Source organism: Alexandromys fortis, unplaced genomic scaffold, assembly GCF_014885135.2.
Source record: "Alexandromys fortis isolate MF-2015 unplaced genomic scaffold, M_Fortis_MF-2015_v1.1 scaffold_45, whole genome shotgun sequence".
Taxonomy (NCBI): domain Eukaryota; kingdom Metazoa; phylum Chordata; class Mammalia; order Rodentia; family Cricetidae; genus Alexandromys; species Alexandromys fortis.
Window position 1 is genome coordinate 5,261,112 of NW_026067926.1, and position 24,187 is coordinate 5,285,298.

Genomic DNA, 24,187 nt, shown 5'->3' on the forward strand with positions numbered 1-24,187 from the left:
ACGCATTTACTCTTCTTCAGCAAACTAATACACTTTGCCCACACCTCCACTTCTCCTCCCTCTGAAAGCGGTGGTGTGCTACGTACACGTGGATACTTGCCTTGAGAAATAAAATTCCACACAGCAAACAGATGATAATCAAATACATCAACAAGAAGGTGACAAAATACGAGAACCAGAGCATAGCATTACTGAGTCCTACCATGAGCTGGTATTCCTGAAGGAGAAGCAACATAAGCCAAGTGTCATGAAAAACACATTTCAAAATGCCTCCACACATCAATTACCTCCATGGCTTGAATCTCACATCCCCGTTTACAAAGAAAATCAGGCCTCACAATAGCCAAATGACCTACCTAAAACTTTGTACCTAATGAGAGGTGTAATTTCTACCCAGAATTCTGGGTGCAGAATTTGTTGTTTTCTCCTAAGACTTAGCGAGTTCTGAGATAAAAAAAACACCTTTAAAAATTAAAAATTAAAAACCAAGTGCACACCTTTGATCCCAACACTGGGGTGGCATAGGCTGGCAGATCTCTTGAGTTTGAGGCTAGCCTGGTCTACAGAGTGAGTTTCAGGACAGCCAGGACTACACAGAGAAACTCTGTCTCTATAGGCCAATCTTATGGACTCTCAGATGGGAGTCCCTCTTCCCAAACAATTTTAGCTTGTGTCAAGCAATACACACACACACACACACACACACACACACACACACACAGAGAGAGAGAGAGAGAGAGAGAGAGAGAGAGAGAGAGAGAGAGAGACAACCAGCACATTGCTCTTGCAGAGGACCCAGAGACCCTCAGTTCTGGCACCCTCATAATGCTGGAACCATCTGTAACTCCAATTCCAGGGATCTTACACCCTGTCTGGCTTTTGCTGGAAAGAGGCATGCTCGTGTGTACAAACATGTAGGAAAAAATAAAGCCAGTTTCGGATCAGAAGCTAGACTGAGAGGCAACAGCGTTACGACTCATTCTGGAGGACTCCCTGTTCCTGCCTCCTCCAGCTGCCTCTGTGTGTCTTTTCCCTAGGCCAGTGACAAAGGAAAAACTTAAGACAATTCAGTTTGGCAGTTTATTTGATGAAAGAATGGTTCATAAAAAAAGGGGGGGCGGTCCCACCCTGCACCGGTAGAGAGTCACCAACTTCTGCTGGCCATGGATGGCAGGCAGCATTATGGGACACTGACATAGTGAATGTCTGGGTGTGACGACTGCTCAGCCAGCCGGTCCCTTCTTTTTCTGCAAGTCCAGCAAGACCCCAGCCCATGGAGCAGTGCTGCCCATGGTGGGCAGGTCTTTCCATCTCTGCTGGCCTAATCCAGATAGCCCTTCACAGGACCACCCAGAGGTCCCTTGCTAGGTGATTCGGATCCTTTCGAGGGATAGCATTAACTGTCAAGCAGCATTGGGAACAGAACGCTGCATAGAGAGGTGGCATTAGGAATACATTTAATCATAGTATGGAATTTATAATATCAGATCCTCTGGGTGACTCTCTATGACCTCTTTATGTTTGAGATTTGAAAAAAATGCTCAAAATCTATAAAGTCTAAAATTCCCATGGTCTAAAATCCTGAAAGATGAAAGTGTAATATAACAAAAATACAATGCTAGAAAAAGTATCTAGAAACATCTTTAAAGACATTATTCATGATAATTATAAAGGAGGCTATTTATTTGGGAAGCACAAAAATGAGAAGTTGACTTTTAGGACATGAGAGACCAGGATTCAAAAGAAACAAAACTGTCCTACAATTGTGTTTAGTTTTGCTGAACTTACGGTTGGAGTGGGAGTCTCCCATGAGAGAATGCTCTGAACAGCGGGTGGACGCCCCCATATAAGAAACACTTACAGACTGTTGCGGTGCACGCTGGTGAGGGTGCATGAGAAAGCAGTTTCCCGCCTAGGTATAAGGACCAATCTGAACTGTCAAACAAGTTGGACTGAGAAGTAGACTAGCGGAGTGCACTCTAGGTAGGTATGTGGGTTGTCTCTAGAGACAATGTGGTCATTATGGATGGGTTTCTCATTTGATTCATAATACAACAACATTATTGGAAAAGGATGGCAGGTAGGAGCTTTCTCCTCCCCCAACTCCCTTTCTCTCCTGTGATGTGAGCTGCTTTGTTTCACCACAGCACCACAGTTCCCTCTCATTCCACATGATGAAATGACAGCTGTGAAACTAGGAACCAAAATAAACCACCCTGTCCTTGTTTCTGTCATGTTGATGAGAAAAGTAAGCACACAGCAGTTTAGAGGAGCCAGGGTGGGTTCTGGCAGTGTTTTAGCCACTAGCCTGCGCTCATCACTGCCTACAAATGACCACGGCTCTGGATTTAGTCCACATGTGCAGTGAAAACCATGCTTGCACTCTTTATGCAAGGACAAGAAGGAAAGAGCAAGGTGAACTTGGGAGAGGAGTCTACCCAGTGCTCAGCTAATTGCGAGGAACTGTCTCGCTGACTGGAGTGGGCACTGAAGCAGAGCCCAGCAGCTGCCTGTGGTGAGAAACAGAGTAAGCCCAGAGAGGGCAAAGCAGCTGGAGTTTCAGGGAAGGCAGAGGTTAGCAGGGTAAGTGCTCCAGACACCTTTAGATGGTGCTCCCAGCACCTCCATCTTACAACTCATGACAATATACCCCAGGCCAGACCAGCAGCAACACAGGCAAGGTTGAGGGGGGTAGAGGGGAGGAGGTCCAGTTCCCTAGCCAGGCTAAATCATAACTACAATAACCACAGTCAAGAGAAGGCACTAACATGGAGTTTATGTTAGTAGTGTGCCCAATGTAGTAGGCCTAGACCTGGATTCTCAACCTAAATACTCCTGAGAAAATTTGTGTCGAACATCGTCCTGTGTCTTTATGCATTGTAGAGAGCTGCGTGGAGCCGCACCTGATGCTGGCTTCCGCCCTCCGCGATCCCGAAAGCGAGTGCTCTGTGATAATCAACTCCTAATATGGCTAAGGCCTGACTCGTGCTATTATCATGCAATGATCGTCAGCTGCTTGCATATGCGTGGACCTATGGGCAGTGCCCACGTGGCAATCCGGGGTTGGCAGTCCATGCCGTTTTAAAGGCTGGGAGAGGTTTGCCCGGAGAAAGAGAGAAAGAGAAAGAGAAGGAGAAGGAGAAGGAGAAGGAGAAGGAGAAGGAGAAGGAGAAGGAGAAGGAGAAAGAGAAAGAGAAGGAGAAGGAGAAGGAGAAGGAGAAGGAGAAGGAGAAGGAGAAGGAGAAGGAGAAGGAGAAGGAGAAGAAGGAGAAAGATTGCTGTGAACAAGGTCCTGAATAAACTGCTTGCAAGAAGAGCTCTGGTGTTGCGTCTTCCTTGCTGGTCGAGGTGGGCGCGACAATGCATATCAAGGTTTCTCGACTTTGATGCTGACACTTCAGTTTCTCATTACAGGACAATATGTTGGGCACTGTAGGATATTCGACAGTATCCATGATTTCTTCCAACCCTGCTGGAAGTAATATCTATCTTAATTGTGAAAATTCCCTCCAGACATTGCCAAGTGACCAATGAAGCAAAACTGCCACAAACTGAGAACCAAAGCTTTAGAATAAATCCTACTGCCGTTCTACCTATCAAAAGACTATATAGTAATAGCTGAGTGTGATGGCATATGCTTATGATCCCAGAAGTTAGGGGACAGAATCAGGAGGATTGTGATTTAGTGGCCATCCTGGGCTGTAGAGAATGTGTAAGGTTAACCTGAGCTATATTTGAAAGCCTGTCTTTAAAAAAAAAAATCAAAATTTGGGACTATAATTCAATGGAAGAGTATTACCCTGTGATATGCAAGGCCCTGAGTTCCATCCTTAGCACTGAAAATAAGAGCGAGAGAAGGTCTCAAGGATAAACTGTTTCCAGGACACCTAAGTGTGAGAGAAGGTCTCAAAGGATAAACTGTTTCCAGGACACCTAAGTGTGCCTCAAAATAAAACAAAAATCCAGGAATGCAAGATTATCAAGTTCCCAATAAAGTAAACACCACAATGTCTGGAATTCAATTAAAAATTACCATGTTTCACACACAGCCTCCAGGGTGACTGTGTCGCTTGTGTCTTCTGGTGTTCAGGTTCTTTTCTGGTTACTTCTCTTTGGTGTAAGTGGGTTACACAACTTGTTTCAGTCAGTGGGATGTGCCAAGAGTGAACTCTCATGCCTGGAATTACACTGGACCCCATAAAGGAGGCTGCTGCACTTGAGTTTTTCAGTTGCTTTGGCCAACATCAAGTCCTGTGATTCTGAGAAGGAGCTGAATTCTGTTCACGGCCATAGAGCTAAGAAGTGAATCTCACCCCCTCTGGAGCCTCAGACAGGAGAACAACCTTGGCTGAAACCAAGACAGGGACAGCACAAGATGAAAAACGTGGGTCATGTGTTAAGTTGCAGTGGTCTTATATGGCAAAGGAGAAATAGGACTGCTCATGAGAAAATGGGTGAACTGGAAACCATGAAATAAAGACATTATGTTTACAAGTCTAATAAAATACAATGAATAAGGAGTAAATTGCATATAGGCACACTAACAGCAGCAGCGTCAAATAAAGTGAAGGAGGAAGTTTCAAAGTGCAATTATCCAGTGTGACATAATTATCATCCGGTATAACATAATTATTATTCAATATAACATAATTATTATCCAGTAATTACAGTCACAAGGGTTAGTTGCTGTTGCCACATTCCATCTGTTGAAACAACTTGTATAGATTACAACTGAACAGAATATGGATAACTATCGGATGCAAGAGAGTCACTATTGCACAATTCTATTTATGTTCCAAAAGTGAGCTAACACTAGCATGGGCTTCCACACTTTAAAATATCACTAGCCTTTGGGATAGAGACAGCACAATGATTTGAAAGGGACAGGAGCACAAACTGGGTTTTGTTCATTATTTTTCTTTTGCTTTGTTTTAATGAAGACATAAAGTTGGGTGGGTATAAAAGAGGCTGTGGATCTGGAAGATAGGGAGGTATAATTATAACCAAAGTATGATACATGAAATTCTCAAAGAATATTTTTTAATTTTATTTTGTTTAAGACATGGTCTCCCTATGTAGACCAGGGTGGCCTTGAATTCACAGTGATCCACCTATCTCTGTATCTCAAGTGCTGAGATTAAAGCTGTGTACCACCCATACCTAGCAATGAAAATATTTTTAATTAAATAAAACAAAACTAATAGTAACTTAACTAATTTAAACTGGATAGTTTAAGTTTCTGTGACAGGAAAAATAAACTGGCTATTTTGACTGATAGTTAAAAATACATTTGAAAAAGATTATTCCCCAGCTAGGAAAGAAGGAGAAAGGCTTTACAGTGAGAGAAAAAGTTAAAGGCCATTCAAAGTGAGCCGTTCTCACTGAGGGGCAAGGGATGGACATGAAGTAACATGCGGGACAGACGGCAGTTGGCAAAACTGAAGAGAGTTGGTGAAACACTAGCAAAAGCTTGAACAGCTAGAAGACAGTATTGCCAGAAATGGAAGAGGCAGAGGAGCCATGAGGGGACGGGAAGAAACAGGGTTTACATTCATTCCTACATGTAACACCCAAGGGAAAAAGACTGGCTTGCTCAGTGTGCACTGACGTGGTCATGGTCATGATTGTCTCCATTTCAGAGACAATCTCACAGAGGAGTGAGACTTCACGCTACAGCGGCAGGAATGGTGAAGATTGACGGGATGCACTGTGCTACACTCATAGAGCTGAGGTTTCCAGCATGGAAGACTGGGCCTCGTGATTCACTCCCTTAGCCAAGGAAGAAGAGGATGGTGAATGCCCTCACGAAATCTGTCTCTATTAAACCCAAGTATCACTGCTCATTTGGGAAGCAACAGACTTACTCAGCTGGACATCATTTGACAGCTCCAAGTGTCTCAACAACAACCTGATGCATGGAAAAATCCTTGAAAGATAAATTTCAAAAATCTGCAGTCAATCATGTACGTGTGCACGCCCACTGAATTCTACTTCCTGATTAGCTCCACACATTAATCTCTGGCTGTACATTCACTGACCCAACTCAGGGCAGTCTCCCCCTGCCTTTCCCCGGGTCAGAATCACCTTCAAATTATCTTCTTACCTTTAATCTTGCCTTGCCGTAATAGCCAAGCTTTGTCAGTAGATAATGACCCATGAACCAATCAATCTCATGTGTCATTTCTGTCCATCCCGAGACCTAAGAACGCTTTTTGCATTTTTAAGTGAGTAAAAAGAAGCAGAAAAGAATGTACAGTGGTGATGCATACAAACTACAATACTCACCATCTTTGGCTTTCCCTTCACGTCAGCCAGGCCTCCACACCTCTCTCCACAGCTGCTCTTTCCAGGCCAGTTTCAAACCCTCCCTCTGGTGGTGTCTACCTACTGAACCGCTTTATTCTCCACTGCTCAAAATGAGCAAAACCATCTCTGTACTTCAAGAATAACTTTTTCCCCTGGCTATTGCAGCAATGAACATGGAAAAGCAAGTATCTCTGTAGTTGGACATAGAGCCCTTTGTGTGGTAGAGTGAGATCTTGTGGCAGATCCAAATTCTGAGGAACCTCCATGCTGATTTCCATAGCGGAGGCACCAGTGTGCATTCCCCCCAGCAATGATTAAGTGTTCTCCTTTCCCTATAAACATGGCAAAATTTGCTTTCATTAGTTTTTTTGTGTTTTTTTTTCTATCTTAGCCATTCTAACAGGGATAAGATGAATTTTCAAAAGTAGTTCTAACTGAATTTCACTGGATAGTTAAGAATATTGAACTTTTAAAAAAATGTGTTTTAGTCATTTATATTTCATCTTTTGGAAATTTTGCTTAGTTCCATGCTTTGCTTTTTTTAAAAAAAAAAATCGGGCAGTTTTCTTGATGTTTAGTTTTTTCATTTTTTTAACATATTCTAGACACTAACCCTCTCTCTAATGTCCAGCTGGTAAACACCTACTTGGATGACTGACATTTCACATACTAACTTACATCATTACGAGACTTTGAACAATGTGTAAGCAAAGAGTCTGCCTTCTCTTTTCTAAACTACCAGTTGTAGGATGATTATAGACTGTTCTAGACACTTTAAAAATAATATCTCATTTAACTACCGCACTAACTACAAAAGCAGATATTACAGTCTTTAGTTTACATCTAGAGAAACAGAGGATGATCACAGAGTGAGTTACTGTTAAAGCCAGGGTTTTAAACAAAGCCGCCAAGTCCTTGGAACAAAGGAGGTAATTAGTAAGGAAGCATTAAACAAATTAATGGACAGATAAGTGCTTTAACAGCTTTCTGACTTTGTAGCCACAATTGTTGATAACACTGGCTTGATTTACTTCACACTGAAAACCATCTCAAAGAAGACCACAGGATGAGCAGTTAAAGTATATTTTAAGTTATCTAATTCAAGACCTTGTCTGATTATTTCTTTGTTGCTCATCTCATTCCATAGATAATTTGGGGGCATTAATATTTGACTTCTTTATATAATGTTCTCTGTCATTTAGACAAATCAATTTATTTCTAAAAATCAAAAACACAGAAAACTCATTGATGGCATCATGCACACTCTAGCCAGCCCATATCTGCATGCTGTTTCCATGGGATATTCATTAGCAGAGAAAAGCGTGCATAAAACCCCCCTGCACATACCTGTTCTACTGCCCCACAGTACTACAAATAAAATGAAATTACCTTTAATCGCTTTTCCTTTTCCATCATAATGGTCCCAACAATGACAAGTGCCATTTGAGTAAATGTAAATAAAATTGTCCACGGAAACATGGATATGAAAGACCACAAGAATTTGTCCTGGGTGAAAGCAGGGTATGGGAATCGGTTCGCATGAATGGTGGTGTTAGCAAACATGTCTTCAGCCGCTCTGCCACTATGATACACCATGATGGCCTTATCTAAAGAATGTTGCACAACAAGAAATCCTTCTCTGATGTATCCTAAACAAACAAAGAAACAACAACAAAAAAAAAACAAAGACTGTTAATTTCAAGGTATTACCATATGGCCAGGGAGATGACAGTAGCAATTCAGATAATGCAAAACTCTTTTTTTCCCCATTATTTACATAGAGCAGCGAGCTGTTCTCAAACCCGGGACCTTGGGAACAGCAGTCGGAGTTCTTAGCCTCTGAGCCACCTGTGTGGCTGCTAATGCAAAACTCTTAACAAAGCAATTTTACAAATACCAATTATGATTTGAGGCACATGAAATCTTACTGCTGTCCTCAAAATTAAAATAGTGCATGAAAATAATACTATAACTTTATGTAGATCTTCATCAACTATGATAATTTAAAAATATTAAACAAAACTATTCCTATGCCTGTGTCCTTCCAAAATTCATATGCTGAAATATAATACTTGGTATATTTTTAAAAGGTAAGACCTGTCAGAAATGACTGAGTTCTAAGTATTCCACTCACTCGGACTGCTCTGAAAAAGGAAGGGAGGGAGTGGTCTAATCCTTCCCCTGCTTCTCCCTCTCCTATGTGATGCAACAACCACCAGTCTTCCCTCCAAGGATGGAGCAAAAAGCTGCCACTTGGGAAGCACACAGCAAGCCCTGACCAGAGACCTAGTCTGTGGGTGCTGGGAGCTTGGACTTCCTAGCTTCCAAAACTGTGAGAAACAACCTTCTATTATAAGCATCATGGCATTTTGCTATGCCACCCTGGAACTGGCTAAAATAATTCTACACACTGAGATATGTCATTGGAAGGAAATTCTAAACAAGAAGAAAATCCCATTTACAATACATCAAAAGGAGTAAAGTCAACACAAACATCCAAGGAGAGGAAAAGCTTACAAACACTGGGGAGATAAAGGCAACACACCTAAATGAAAAGATGTCTACTATTTTGGAGCTTGGAAAATGAATACTATTTAAAGGTCATGTCTAAGGAGACTAGATAAACATCTATGCGGAACCTCAAAGGACCAACAAATAACGAAAGCAATCTACAGAAAAAAGATCAAAGCTGGAGCTTTTATATGCATTTATTTTAAAACTCATTACAATGATAGTGTAACAAAAAAGTGTATATATCATAGACTATGTGTAGAGACATAGATAATAATGTAGTCATAGTTAATAACACTGTAGTGTGCACTTTAAAACACCATTAAAGGTAGACATCAGGCTTGACATTCACCTGTAAAGTTCATGGATTGCACATGGTGGCACACACCTTTAATCCCAGCACTTGGAAAACTGAGGTGATGTGGATCTCTGTGAGTTCAAGGGCAGTTTGGTCTACACAAGTTCTAGGCCAGCCAGAAACTAAAAACCAAACCAAAACTAAAACCTCTTGTAGCAAATTCTGCTCTGCACCTCTCACCCACCACCATTCTCAGCCTCTCTGAGGCAGCTGCTGTTTGGATATGGTCTGCTGCTTCATGGGCTTCATTTGCTGAAGACTTGGGTCCCAGTGTGGTAATGCAGAGGGAGCCACATGGGGATGACCAGGTCATGACTGACGTCGGGACAGCCTCATGATTTCATGGAGTGGACAAGTCTGGGGGTGTGAATTAATTCCCGTAAGCCTCAATTATAAAGTGAGTAAGCCTGGCTCCTCACTGCCCCTTGGCCCCTTGGTCGCATGCACGCCCTTTCAGCATTTAAAACTTTCTGCTTCTCCACTATGCTGCAGTGCAGCTGGGAGGAGACAAAAACAGGAAGGAATGCTGTGGCCATGCTGCTTAACCAATCCAGTCACCAGAACAGCAATCCAGATAAACATCACTCAGGCTCAGGTAGTCATGGTGACACAAAACAGATGAGCATCAAAGTCCTAAGAGCTGGTGTCACAGCACTTTGGTGATGATACAGAGCTTATGACTCTTTTCTTAATATTTACCAGATTAAAAAACATGACCCAAAGTGTTTAACACATATAAAAGAATCTAAGCAAAAACAAACAAACAGAAAAGCAGGCCAAGTTACAAAAGCAAAAGAAATGTCAAATTTCAATTTAAAATATTTACTAGAGATGTCCATTTGCAACTTACATTTGTCTATTTTTTTTCTTTCTTGTTTTAAAAGCTTTTATTTTTTAAAATGGAAAAAAGAAACTCATTTCAAAAGTACCTTTTCAGTCTGGAGATAGTGGCACATACCTGTAATCCTAACACTTGGGAGGGTCAGGCAGGAAGATCATCCCAAGGTTGAAGACATCCTATGCTACATAATGAGCTTAAAGCTAGCCTGGGCTACTGTAGGCAGAGACTACTTATTTGTTTCCCAGCCACCCAGACCAGAAAAATAACACAGAAACTATATTAATTACAACACTGTTTGGCCAATGACTCTAGCAAATTCCTAGCTAGCTCTTATATCTTAAATTAACCCATTTCTATTAATCTGTGTATTTCCACTAGACTGTGGCTTGCTGTAACCATATGTTATTCCTTCAGCAGCTACATGGCATCTCTCTGACTACACCTACTCTCCCTATCTCTGTTCAGATGTCCCACCTGGCTTTACTCTACTAAGCCATTGGCTGAAACAGCTTCTTTAATAACTAACGGTCATAAAACATATTCACAGCACACAGAGTGTAATCCCACGTCAGGCTACATAGTCAGATTCTACATAAAAAAGTCAACAACCATGATAATAAATGATCCATCTATCATTATTAGATCATGTCTATATTTTTGGTGAAACTACTTTTATTCCACCAATATCATGGCATTTCCTATTATGTTCTTCTCAAAGAAAACCTTTAAGATGCAATGTATTGATTTTAAGAGATTAGACTCATTCTAAACTTATAGTTAGAAAAATATTTTAAGTGTTTTTGATAAAATAATCTTTTTATCTTTCATAATCTTTCAACTCTAAAGTGACAAATGCTCAAATCTTTACAGAGATCTACATATATTTTCTACAGTTTTAATTCTATATACACACCAGAGTTTGTGATTATTTTAATAGCCACATCAACCTGTCAAGCTGACACATTATTTGGGGGTGGGGGAGGTGGGTAAGAGAATGTATGTGTGCGTGTGTGTGCACGAGTGCGTGCACCCATGCGTGAGTATGCAGAAGTCAGAGGTTCACACTTCTCTGCCTCACTTATTTGAGACAGGGTCTCTCAGTCAATCTGTAGCGCCTCGCTTTGGCTATTACTGCTGACCAGCAAGCCTCAGTGGCTTGCTTGTCTCCACATCTCCAGCACTGGGGACATGGGTACACCCATGCCAGCCTTTCTATAGGCGATGAGATCCGGACTTGGAACCTCATACTTGTGCACCAAAACAAGAACTCTACCCACTTAGTAATCTCCACAACCCAGTCTGATACATTCTGAACAATGTACTTGTTTGGATGACTTTTACTCTTTCGATTTTACTGATAATAGTAAAATCACACATAGTTTTTGTCTCCTATTGAATAATTGAAAAATATTCTCAGGACCTGATATTTAACACAAAGGTCTTACTGGTGTTACTTTTTTTCTTCCTTCCAGGTAATTTGTATCACAAATTTAAATTTATCATCATGACCTGATAAAAAGCTGATATTCATCAACATAAATATATAAGATATATATGTTTGTGGAACATACATATATATCCCATACATATATACATTTGTTTATATAAAGAGATGTCTATATATGTACACATATATTGAGCCAAGAGAGGCACAAGTTATCCACTAAAATGACATAAATGCACAGAAACAAGAAAATTAATTTGAGAAATAAAGAAAAAGTATCAAATTTTACATTTGTTAATAAAAATAAGATTTAAACCACAATAAATTATAATGAATAAATAAGTCATCTTGTTCATGCAGAGGAAAAAAAGGAAGCCCACACCTAATGACTGCTCATACACAGTAAAAATAAAGTGCATTTAAGGATCTGCTAACTAACCAGGGTCCCCCCCATCGTGATCAAGTAAGTTCCGGGGTCCTAGAGAAGGCACGGGTGGGAAGAGAGTCGATGTGTTCCAGTCCTTTGCTCGCAGGTCCAAAGATGGACGAAAGGGATTATAAGGATTATAGAGACGACCAAAGCGCAAATTATATTTTACCTAGAATGAGAGTCAAAGACAAACATGTTAAACCAGTGAGTCTTGAAAACCAAAGATTAGCAGTGATAGGTAAATTTTGTTTTTTATTTATTTAATCCCTTTTATGTGTAGAGGGGCTGGGAGCTGGCTCAGTCAGTAAAGTACTTGTTTCACAAGCATGATTAACTGAGTTCATATCTCCACAATCTACACAAAAAGCTAGTGTGGTAGCATGAGCCTGTGGGCACAACACTGAGGATATTGAGACAAGAAAATCCCTAAGGCTTGTAAACCAGACAGTCTAGCTGAATAGCAGATTCTGGGTTCAGTGAGAGACCCTGCCTCAAAAACTGGGGTATAGAAGCAACTGAGGAAGACACCAACGTCAGCCCCTCACCTCCATATGTATGCACACATGCATGTACATAGACACACATAAGCACATATTTATAAAGTTACATACTGCTCTCCCCCCCCATCTCTCCTCTCTCTCTCACATACACACACATACACGCAACACACACACTCACACAAATCTACTAGAATGCCACCATCAAAATGGGAGAAATGAAACAAAGTACATGGATAGATAAAAGACAAATTATATTGCCTCGAAGAGTCACTTCACTTTTAAGAACACACAGAAACAAAAGTGCAGGGATGAGAAAAAGACACTGTAGACAAATGTATACCAGAAAAGAGCATGCTCAGATTCAGATATACCTAAATCAAAAGATGTAGAAAGAGCATACAGTGTGCACACTGATGCATACCTGTAGCCCCTGTACGTGAGAACTGAGGCAGGAGGATCAGAAGTTCAAGGCCAATCTCATGCATATAGTGAGGACCTGACTAAAAAAAAATGTAAAAAGAGATAGACATTGGACAATTATAAATGTATTGATGTGTCAAGAGAATAAAATAACTGTAAATACTTATCCAGGCAATTTCAGAGGTTCCATGGATCCATATGCACATGAGTACACTAAAGAGAAGTCACAGATTATATTGGAATTGTGACTGAGGACTTAAGTACTCCATTTTCAACAATGGACTGATCACTCAGTCAGAAAATCGATAAGTAAACACACTAGCCTTCAACAACACACAAGCATGTACACACAGAGAGACACACATGCATATACACACACAAGCATGTACACACAGAGAGACACACATGCATATACACACACAAGCATGTACACACAGAGACATACACATGCATATAGACACACAAAGAGACACATACACATTCACACACACACATTTTAAAACTCTCAAAGCTAAAAACATAACCGTCAGGTCTTTAAATAAAACTTTCTCACCTGAAGTGGTAATCGTTCATCATTGGTTTTGAACACGTGATCAAACACAATAGCAGCCAGCATATATGCAGACCTGTTTTCATACTTAATGTATTTCTCAAAAGATTTTTCTGAAGGAAAGCCTCGAACTGTGGAGAGAAAAATCCAAGTTGCCCACATTAACGTGAAAGGTCTAATGCTTGTTCTTTTTGGCACCAGAAAACACAGCCCTGTCACAACTGTGAAAATTCCAAACACACCACTTAACCAATGACAGTCAGACCAGTACCTAATATACGCCTGGAGTATGGAAAACAAATGAAAAAATAAATTACTAATATGTCATACGTAAGTGCATAAAGACACACACACACAAAAGCACTTCTTCCATAAGATAATGGAAAGACTGTATTCATGATTTTAAAGAAAATATAAGTTTTTAAATAGTTCTTTAGAAAAGAAAAGGACTTGCCTGTAATTTAGTGGTAGAGTACTTGCCTAGCACGCAATGCAAGGCCTCTATCCCCCCATCACACACACACACACACACACACACACACACACACACACACACACAGAATGGAAACCACTGACTAAAAGTTGTATTGACAGAGCAACAAATTAAAAAAAATGAATAAATTGGGTTTAATGACATTTTTTTAAAAAAAAATCACTATTTTTCAAGATAACATTTAGTGGACAGACAAGTCACAGACTGAATCCAAAATAGATACACAATATGTCTAACAAACAACTACATCTGTAACAGTTGTAAGCAAGGAAGAGAATAAGTCAGCTCAACAGGAAATGAACAAAATATGTCAACAGGCTTGCCATAAGAAATAAGTACCCAAATAGCCAATAGTCCCATGGAGGCTGAGTTCAGTCAGCATAGGTTAGGGTTGTGGCTCAGCTGTGGGATGTTGGCTTAGCACAACAGAGTCCTGAGAAGGACCTTCCGAAACAGCAACAACAAAACATCAACCAGAGGAAAACAAATCAAGGCCAAGAGGACCCACCACATACTCATCCAAATAGCTAGAGTTCTGTAAAATGATATCAACACTTTATTCATCAACTTAAAATATTCACTATATTTTTGTTTGTCCTAGTTGCTCCATACACTATTCAATCTTTCTGTTCCAGTTACGAGTGACATCTCGCTGTGTCTTCCCTTCCATTTCCCTGATGGTGAGCACGCCATGCATCCTCCCATGTCCTCCTCTGTCATTTGGATACCATCTTCAGTCTTCAGCAAAGGGTCTACTCAGACCTTCTGCTGTTTTATGAATCGGACATTTGTCTTTACATGATTAGGTTATTAATAATGCTTTATAATTCAGTTACAAGCCCACTATCATATAGATAGTCCACAAATATTTTATCTCAACCTTTAGCTGTCTTTCATTTTCTTGATAGCTTCCTTTGGAAAATATTTCAATTTTATTTTATTGCATTTCAGGGTTTTTGTTTGTTTTGGTTATACCTAAAAAAAGACTTTTTGAGTTTTGGCTCTCATATTTAGATTTTTGGCCCAATTTTAATTATTTTTCTATAAAATTCAAGTAAACAAGTCAACAACATTCTCTTGTATGTGGAACATTCTGCTTCTAAATAGGTCAAGACTATTCTTTCTCCATGGTTTAGTTTTGAAATAATTTCAAAACATCAATTTACTATGTCAGTATCTGTTTATCTCTAGAAGCTCAATTCTATAAACATTGATCTATACATCTACTTTTGTACCAAAAGTGTGTGTGCACATGCACGCGTGTGCGCATATGTGTGCATGTGTCCAAAACTTCTCGATATTATTTTTGCTAACGGTGAGTCATATTTTTGTATGAATTTCAGAATTGGTTCATCAATTTCCACAAAGAAGCTCAAAACCCTGTGCAGGGAGGAAATGTGCTAGGCATTCAGACTGACCCAAGCTTCATTCATCCAGCTCTCTGGGAAAGCTCCATACTTTCCTGGTCCATGGATGAGGGCTCTGAAGCCAACTTGCAGGGCTGCTTCAGATTCCATAGCAAAGACTGAGGTCAGCAAACCCCACTGGCACCTTTCCCCTTGTAGACCAACAGGGTTGATCTAATCTACAGCAAAGGTCAGTCAGCTGCAGGGTCTGGTGTAACTATGAGACAAGCGTGTCTCAGGGACTCAGACAAATACCTTCCTGGTTCTGTATATGAGACTGAGACCGCTCTCAGTAGACAGCTGGGATGAGCCACACAAAGTCCCTGGACTATTTTAGTCTACAGTCAAACCATCCCCACGCAGAGTGGGTGGGGAGCTGGGGGTGGGGGGCGACTGGGTCCTGGCACTGCTAATCACTGCTTAGAACTGAGTCTCAGGGACATTTTTGGTCTGTGACCAGAGTTGAGGTCAGGAAGTCTATTACTGGAGACACAGTGGGCCCCCTTCACCCCAAATCCCCAGTGGGCAGTTCTAATAGCAAGACTATCAGATGAGGACATAACCAAGTCTATGAAGATATGGGAAATTTCTAGCTCTGAAGGCAGAAACACAGTAGGTAAGTCTGCCCCCTGGGCATTGTCCCCTCAAGGTGGCTTCCAGATCTTGGACTCACGATCCCCTAACTGCATAGCACTTTTATCCACAGATGGTTGCAAAATTATTGCTGTACTTAATATAAATAGAGGAACTCTAGTCCACTGCCTTGCTATCACTACTCTGTATATAGCATAGCTTTAAAAGTATATACCAAAATAAATCCACAGTGACATAAGCCACATGACAGGACTGAAGGCACAGACGCCAAGCTCCTAGCAGTGTCAGACAAGCAAAATTTAATATGCAGAAATATATTTGGTAAAGAGTTGTCTCTTTAGCCGGGTGGTGGTGGTGCACACCTTTAATCCCAGCACTCGGGAGGCAGAGGCAGGCAGATCACTGTTAGTTTGAGGCCAGCCTGGTCTACAAGAGGACAGGCTTCAGAGCTACAGCAACACCCCCCCAAAATCTCGAAAACAACAAACAACAACAACAACAACAAAAAGACTTATCTGCTATAATTCTACACTGTATTTCCTTTCAGATATATATTGTTCTTAAATACTATTTTTATAAATTAGTGATATGAATGAAATCTATGCACTATAAAATGTGTCTGCTGTATACTAATACTTAATACAAAATCACATACTTTTAGGTCAGAATGTATAGTCACAGGGCTGATGACTCACTGGGCAGAGGCACCTGGTGCCAAGCGGGGTGACAGCATCAATTAAAGGAGAGAACCATTGTCTGCAAAACGTCCTCTGACTTCCACACCTGTCTTACACACAGGCACACACACATGCACACACGTATACATACACAAAAGCTTTTTCATAGCATAATCATAAACAAAGAATAATTATAATTCTAGAACTAGAAATTAATTGAGTCATCTGATTTTAAATATTATATTTCAATGTGGTTATGCCATGAAGACGTTTGAACAAACTCTTTGGGATATTAATGCATGACTTATGAAGGCTACTGAGTCATACTAAAACATTTCAGAGAAGTGCTTGATGGAGGAAGGTCATTGGCTAATAAAGAAACTGCCTTGGCCCATTTTGATAGGCGATCCCTTAGGTGGGTGGAGTAGGCAGAACAGAATGCTGGGAGAAAGAAGCTGAATCAGAGAGTCACCATGGTTCTCACTCCCGACACAGCCGCAGGTTAAGATCTTCCCTGGTAAGCCACCTCATGGGCTACACAGATTATTAGAAATGGGTTAGGTCAATATGTAAGAGCTAGCCAATAAGAGGCTGGAACTAATAGGCCAGGCAGTGTTTAAAAGAATACAGTTTCCGTGTAATTATTTCGGGTAAAGTTAGCCGGGTGGCGGGACGCAGCCCAGCCCGCCAATCTTATTACAACAAGTGCTTCAAGTGTTTTGATTTCTAACCTGTAAAGTTGAAATTTAAATCTTCTTTCACCATCTCTGTAATATTTCTTGCCGCATCACTTCCAGAAGGCACATAAGCCAATTCATATTCAAATTTTGTATTAAGGAACCTGGGCAATGTCAGGGGGATAGGATTATAAGTCACAGGCTGAACAAATGTCTTCTTTGAAATTCTGCGCATAGTCAAAGTCCACACAAACAACAGAAATATCAAGGTGATTTCCACCACTAAGCCAACCACGTTCCGCCTCTGCAAAAACAAAAAAAAAACAGGAGGACTGTGTTAGTGCATACATGAACACGTGTATATGTGTGCTCCTGTGTGCAGGTAAGGGCACACAACACAGACCTAAACTATTCTGCTTCATTCTACAGTGAGAATGGCTTCCCTGACCGTCTTCTTCGCGCATTTCAAAAGTTCACTCTATCCTACTGATTCTCAGGGGGTTCTTCAGACTAAGCAGTGCTGGTCAGCCATGGAACAAAAGCAAGGACATGAACTACAATCAAATGTGGCAGAGGAGATGTTAGCTCCTCTCTGGCTCCACAGATACCTCCACTTACCTTCAAAAGGAAATTTTTCCACAGGAGGGCTGAAAATTGCTTCATGCGCAATGAGTCCATTTCATGAGAAAGTGTGAGAGTTTAGCGCTTATGAAACAAAGATGCAACACAGTCAAGGTCACCTGCCAACACATTAAATGTCATCGAGAAAATTATTCCTTCGTTCGATAAAAAGACAACCACAAAATCAAACAGACGAAAGCCAACCTTGGAAGGGGTGTTTCCTGGAAACACAATAATATACAAATTTTAAGAGCAAGAGGAAGACCTTTTATAACACATCAAATGAACAATGTAAACAACTTTGCAGCACAGAAAAGGCCAGGATCAGGTAGTATCTGGAGTGGGAAAGAATTTATGCTGATTCTTATTTGATTTTCCAAGCAACAACAAAATTTCCAATTGAGTAGCCTACAATTAAGTCCAACTCTGGCACTAAGTATGCAGTACTAGCATAGGCTAGCCCACTAGGTTAAGACTCAGGCCCACAAGAATGCCCCACTCCAGATGCAATTGCACAATAGGACTTCTGCCTGGGAACCTTCAACTGACAGGGACTCTCCAGCCTTCTTCTGGCTTTACATTCACCAGAGCAGTTTACAGACTGAGGAATTTGCACCTTATAGCCATGGTATGCTACCGATGAAGAGCACATGAAAAGGCACACAGAGCACACAGGGCAAGGAGATGGGGGCTCAGGGCTTCCACCCCCTTCCGAGTGCCTCCCTGCACAACAACCTGCTCACCAGAGGCTCTCTTAGTTCTTGAGGATTTGATCCAGGTTTATTATGCAGTCATGATAGAGTAAGTCCATAGTCCTTGGGGATTCAATCCATCTCCAGCCTCCTTCTCTCTTAGAGGTGGCAGTCCCAATTCTCTGTTCCTCACAATTTATTCCTGAGGCTCTAGTTAGTCTAGAGCCTGATGTCAGTAGTCACCGTGTAAGGATAAACTCATGGAAAAGTCAGAAGCAACTAGTTAAGAATAACAAAAGATACTCCTGTCATCAGGGGTTCAAGGGGCTTGGAGATCTCTGATCCAGGAACCAGGAGAAATATATATAAACACAGATATAAACACACATGCCACCTCCAACTCCACCAAACATTGGAAGATCAAACACCCTCTAACTCATTCCATTACTTGTATCCAAAACCAGAGAAAAACATCACAAGCAACCTATAGACCAGTATCACTTAAGAGTATAAATGCAAAACCATTAACAGTACTAGCTAACTGAAGCCAGAAAAATATTTAAGTTTTTTTTTTATCAAGTGACAGTTGGATTTATCTCGGGAATTCAGGTCCATCCATATAATACAATCTATGACCATGGTAAAGTGGAATAAGGTAGATAAAAACAATTATAAGACACTGATTTATTGACTTATTGGCTTGTTTAATGAAAGTATCACTTATTACCAGACATCACTTCACTTTGTCACCTAGACAGAATAGGGGCCAAAGCAGTCGAAAAGGTCCAGCCCCCTAGTAAATGTTGCCCTTGACCACAGACACTTACACTCTGCAACTGCAACATATACCTTTGAAAACTAAAAGGTTAAATGCTGTGCATGAATATGATTCTGTAAAGTCCTGCTTGCTTTCCTGCTTATCCCAGCTTGTGGTTTTTAGAGTATAAAATAAGTGCAAACTAGCCTCAGAACTGAAGTCTTTGGGAGTTAGCTCTCCTGGCTTTAGTCCACCACTGAATACATCGCTTCTCTTCTACTCTCATTGGTGATCATCACAATTGAAGCAGAAAAGGCAATAGGTAAGAACATTTGACAATGAGACCACATTATATTTCTTATTGGAGAATTTAAGATGGAATATGAGCTAAATGTATGACTGACATAGTTGTAATTTCTATTTCTAATAATCAATTCATTTAAAATTAAAAAAAAAGAACATTTGACAAATGAGGGAGCAGCAATGTAGTTCCTCACCATGACAGATACATCATAATCAATGGTGAAAAACGGAATAAGAACCTCCTCAGACTAGAAATAAGACAAAGCTATCTGCACCACACCTCCTACTCAACATAAGCATGGAAATGTTAACTAGGGCAACTGGGCAAGACAAAAAAAATAAGTTAAAGAAGAACAGGGGAAGAAAGAAGATAAAAAGAACAAAGAAGAATGAGGCACAGAGAAGAAGGAAAAGAAATCAAAGTAAAAACGAAAACAATAAACCTTTCTTTCTTCAGTATTCCATATAGAAAACCCCCAATGACCCCACAAAAGAAAGTATTAGATCAAGCTAATAAGCTTAACGAAGTTGAAGATCAACATACAAAAATACTTGTTTCTGTACCCATAGTGGAAGATCATTTGTATTTTAATAAATAAAGCTTGCCTGAAGATCAGAAAAGTAAACAACTATGCTGAACAGCCTTACAGACCAGGCAGCAATGACACACACCTTTAATTCCAGTAGCCACGCTAGCTTGCCACAGAAACCAGGTGGTAGTGAAGCATTCCTTTAGTCCCAGAACTAGAGAGGATTATAAAACAGGAGGAGACAGCTCTCAATCTCAGTCTCATTCTGAAATTTCTGGAGGTAGGATGGCCATTTTCGGACTGAGGTAAGAGCCAGTGGTGGGCTGTTTTGCTTTTCTGGTCTTCAGGTTAAACCCCAATATCTGTCTCTGAGTTTTTATTAATTGTACTTCAATGCACTAGCAATGAACAATCTTTAAAAACCAATTCCATTTTCAAGAGTATCAGAAAGCAAAATACTTAATAAATTAAGCTAAGGAAGTATAAGACCTGTAAACAAAAATTAAAAAACATTCCTTTTTTAAAAAGGAAAGAAGGGAAGGAAAGAGAAGAAAGTTAAGAAACAAAGGACCGTCCTGTCTTCAGAGACTGAAAGGTCCATTGTTGCAATAGAAACACCTCCCAAGCCCTGACAAATGTTCATCATCCTTAGCCATCAGAGAAATGCAAATCAAAACAACTCTGAGATTCCATATTACACCGGTAAGAATGGCCAAGATCAAAAACACAGATGACAGCTTATGCTGGAGAGGATATGGATAAAGGGAACCATTGGTGGGGGTAGTGCAAACTGGTACAGCCGCTTTGGATAACAGTATGGTGATTTCTCAGAAAATTAGGAAACACCTACCTCAAGACCCAGCAATACCTCTTTCGGGTATATATCCAAAGGATGCTCAATCCTGCCACAAGGACATGTGCTCAACTATGTTCATAGCAGCTTTGTTTGTCATAGCCAGAACCTGGAAACAACCTACATGCCCCTTGACTGAAGAATGGACAAGGAAAATGTGGCACATTTACACAATGGAGTACTACACAGCAGAAAAAAATAATAACATCTTGAGATTTGCAGGCAAATGGATGGATCTAGAAAACATCATATTGAGTGAGGTAACCCAGACCCAGAAAGACAAATATCACATGTACTCACTCATAAGCAGCTTTTAGACATAAAGCAAAGAAAACCAATAATTCACAATCCCAGAGAATCTAGACAATAATGAAGACCCTAAGAGAGACATACATAGATCTAATCTACATGGGAAGTAGATCTCTTGAGTAAATTGGGAGCATGGGGACCATAAGAAGGTTGAAGGGGAGGAGACAGAAAGGGAGGGAAGTAGAGAAAAATGTATAGCTTAATAAAAAAAGAAAAGAAAAGAAACTCAACACCTTGAATAGGCTGGTCCTAAAATTCATATGGAATTCTAAAGGATACTGAACAAGGAATCAAGTTGGAAGCCTAGCACATCGTGATATCAACATTTCTGCAGAACGTCGATCATCAGAAGGAAACTGAGAAAAGCAGAGGCACAGAGTAGGGCAACGCTCCATGCACCATGGTTGACGGTCATCACGCTTGCTCACTTACGAGGAAAAGAACACAATTTTCAACAAATGTGCAAAGGAGTGGAACGGGGTTTTAACCTCGTGCCATAGGCAAAATGATTAGGGATGCAATGTGGTAGCAAAAACAAATGCTTAGAACAAACAGAATCTCAAACCATCACTTAACAACAATGCACTCTGGGACAAAGAGTGGAAGGGAGCATTGCCAAATCACAACCTGAACATATACAGTAACCCTTACAGCCAAAGACAACCCAACTAAATAGTGGGCAAGTCCTAAACAGACATTCTACAAAGAAACCCTACAGATAGCCAATGACTGCATTAAAAGATTTCACGTCATTACTCAAAGAAAAACGAAAAATATAAGCTCAGTGGGCTGCTGCTTAATCTACCACACGCTAGACATTCTACATCAAAAACAAAATAGAAAATTCGTGCCCAGAAGGTAGAAAACTGGAACCTTTCCCCACTGGTGGTGAATGGGGCAGCCCAGAGTGGGAAACAGATTGGCAGCTTGCTTCTCAAAGACCAAATGCCCAATTTCCATAGGACTCTCCAATCTCACTTTTAGAAAACATAAGTATGTCCATACCCTGTCCTCCCTCCCACCAAAAATTGTACAGGACCAGGGAGATGGCTTAGCAGGTGAGGGTGCTTGCGGTCAAGGTTGATGATCTGAGTTTGAGCCCTGGAACCAACATGCTGGAAGGAGAGCACTTACTCCCATAAGTTGTCCTCTGACCTCCACACATGCGCGCGCACACACACACACTAAATAAATAAATGCAAAATGGGACATATATATAAATGTTCATGATGCCTTCATAACCCCAAAGTCCATTTAACTGATGAACAAACACATACAATGATGGAGTCTCGATTGCCCATAGAGGGTGAGGAATGATGTATGGTACCTGTTACAACAGGCAGGAACCTTGAAAACAGTATGCTAAGCAGAACATACATGATTCCATTCGTGTGAAATTCCAGACTCCACTAATTCAGACAGAAAAAAGAACAGCAGTTGCCAGGGGCAGCGAGGAGGAGGCAGTTGAGAGTGACTGCTTAATAAATGCAGGATTTATTTTGGGAGTAAGAAAATTTATTTGAGAGTGAGAAATGTCCTAGAATTAGTAAAGAATTTGTAAGTGTGGTAAAGGGGACTCAAAAACATGGTTAAGCTTATGTTGTGCTACAGCAATATTTTAAATAAACGGAACCATGAGATTGATCATTATTTCCAACTATAGATGAGATACAGAAGTCAAGTGACTTGTGTCGAATCAGGTTAAGATTAAAACTGATCCTGGATCCCAAATCCTTCCTCGAACCGCTAAACTGAAAAGTGTTCATGTCAAAATGGAGTGAGTTATGCTAGGTGGGATGGAGCATGCTCTTAGTCACAGAAGTAGGTAGGCTGAGGCAAGGGAACTGTGTGAACTTGAGGACAGCTTCGGCTACATAGTGCATACAAGACCAGGCAAGTCTAAGGACCAACAAAACCGTGGATAATAATAATAATTGCGGGGAGAGGAGGGAAAGGGAGGGTCATAAACAAACCAACCAAACTAAGAGTCAGGAGGTAAAAGGGTTTTGAAAGCCTTTACCACACGCATTGCACACGTGTTTATCATAAAACTTTCCCCAAGACAGCCGAAGGGTCCTTCTGTTTTCCTTTTGGGACAGCTTCTCGCTTTGTAGCCCTGTTTGTCCTCATACTTGCTATTCTCCTGCCTCAACCTCCAGAATGTGTGGATTACTTACAGTTGCTCCACTCACTGGTGCTCGCTAGGGAAGTCACCCGGACATCTTGCCCGACAGTCTTCCTCTACTGAACCGCAGTGAAAACTTGCAACAAAACCAGGCCAGAGCCAGGCTCTGTTTCAAAACCAGCACGACGCACTTCTGCCTTTAGAAGTGTCCCGTCTCAAACTCCTTGGAGATGGATGTGGCCACCGCATGCACAGGCCGACAGTCGCTCCTTTCTTTTAGGCGGGCAACACACACATACACACAGTCCCTACAGGCGGGTGTGGGGAGACCCACGCTGAACTCCTGGGGCGTCTAAGGGCGGCAGCAGAGCAGGTCCACGACACGCACCTCTCAGACCCCACAACAGCCACCTCCACGGCCACGAGGGGACGCGCGTCGCCCGGGCACCGCTCCTCCTCTCAACGCTCCAGCCAACCGCCTGGCGGCGCGGACGGGTCGGGACGGACGGGAACGCGCAAGGGGCGCCGGGGCGCGCGCCGGAAGGAGCCGCCTGGGTGTCGCCCACGCGTGCGCCCTGGAACCTTTTCCACCCGGCTGAGTTCCGCTAGCGCGCTCGCTCGTCCACAACCAGAGACTCGCAGTAAAGCCAGCAAGACGGTTGAGGCGACGGCAGAACTCAGAAGCCCGGATAAATACTTCCATATAATATTTTCAGTCTTTTTGAAGGAGCTGTCCTAGAGTCCAAAGCAAAAGAGAAACTCCGTTATTCTAACTTCTATTTAGTTTTTA

General features: G+C 41.2%; 1 protein-coding gene across 2 annotated transcripts in view; it reads right to left on the bottom strand.

Annotated features, from left to right (window-relative positions):
* LOC126502371 (phospholipid-transporting ATPase ABCA3-like) overlaps positions 1–23,699 on the bottom strand; it is a 91,353-nt gene extending 67,654 nt beyond the window's left edge. The window contains exons 1-7 of one of the 2 annotated variants that reach the window (XM_050143317.1): positions 23,450–23,699; positions 17,826–17,947; positions 17,262–17,511; positions 13,364–13,491; positions 11,900–12,059; positions 7,696–7,955; positions 101–217 (exon numbers count right to left, since the gene is read on the bottom strand). In XM_050143317.1, coding sequence (XP_049999274.1) covers positions 101–217; positions 7,696–7,955; positions 11,900–12,059; positions 13,364–13,491; positions 17,262–17,511; positions 17,826–17,885 — 975 coding nt within the window. In that variant the 5' untranslated portion in view covers positions 17,886–17,947; positions 23,450–23,699. Of the gene's footprint in view, positions 1–100; positions 6,463–7,695; positions 7,956–11,899; positions 12,060–13,363; positions 13,492–17,261; positions 17,512–17,825; positions 17,948–23,449 lie in introns of those variants that run through there. The other variant, XM_050143316.1, reaches the window with a different exon arrangement.
* Positions 23,700–24,187: the final 488 nt, after the last annotated feature.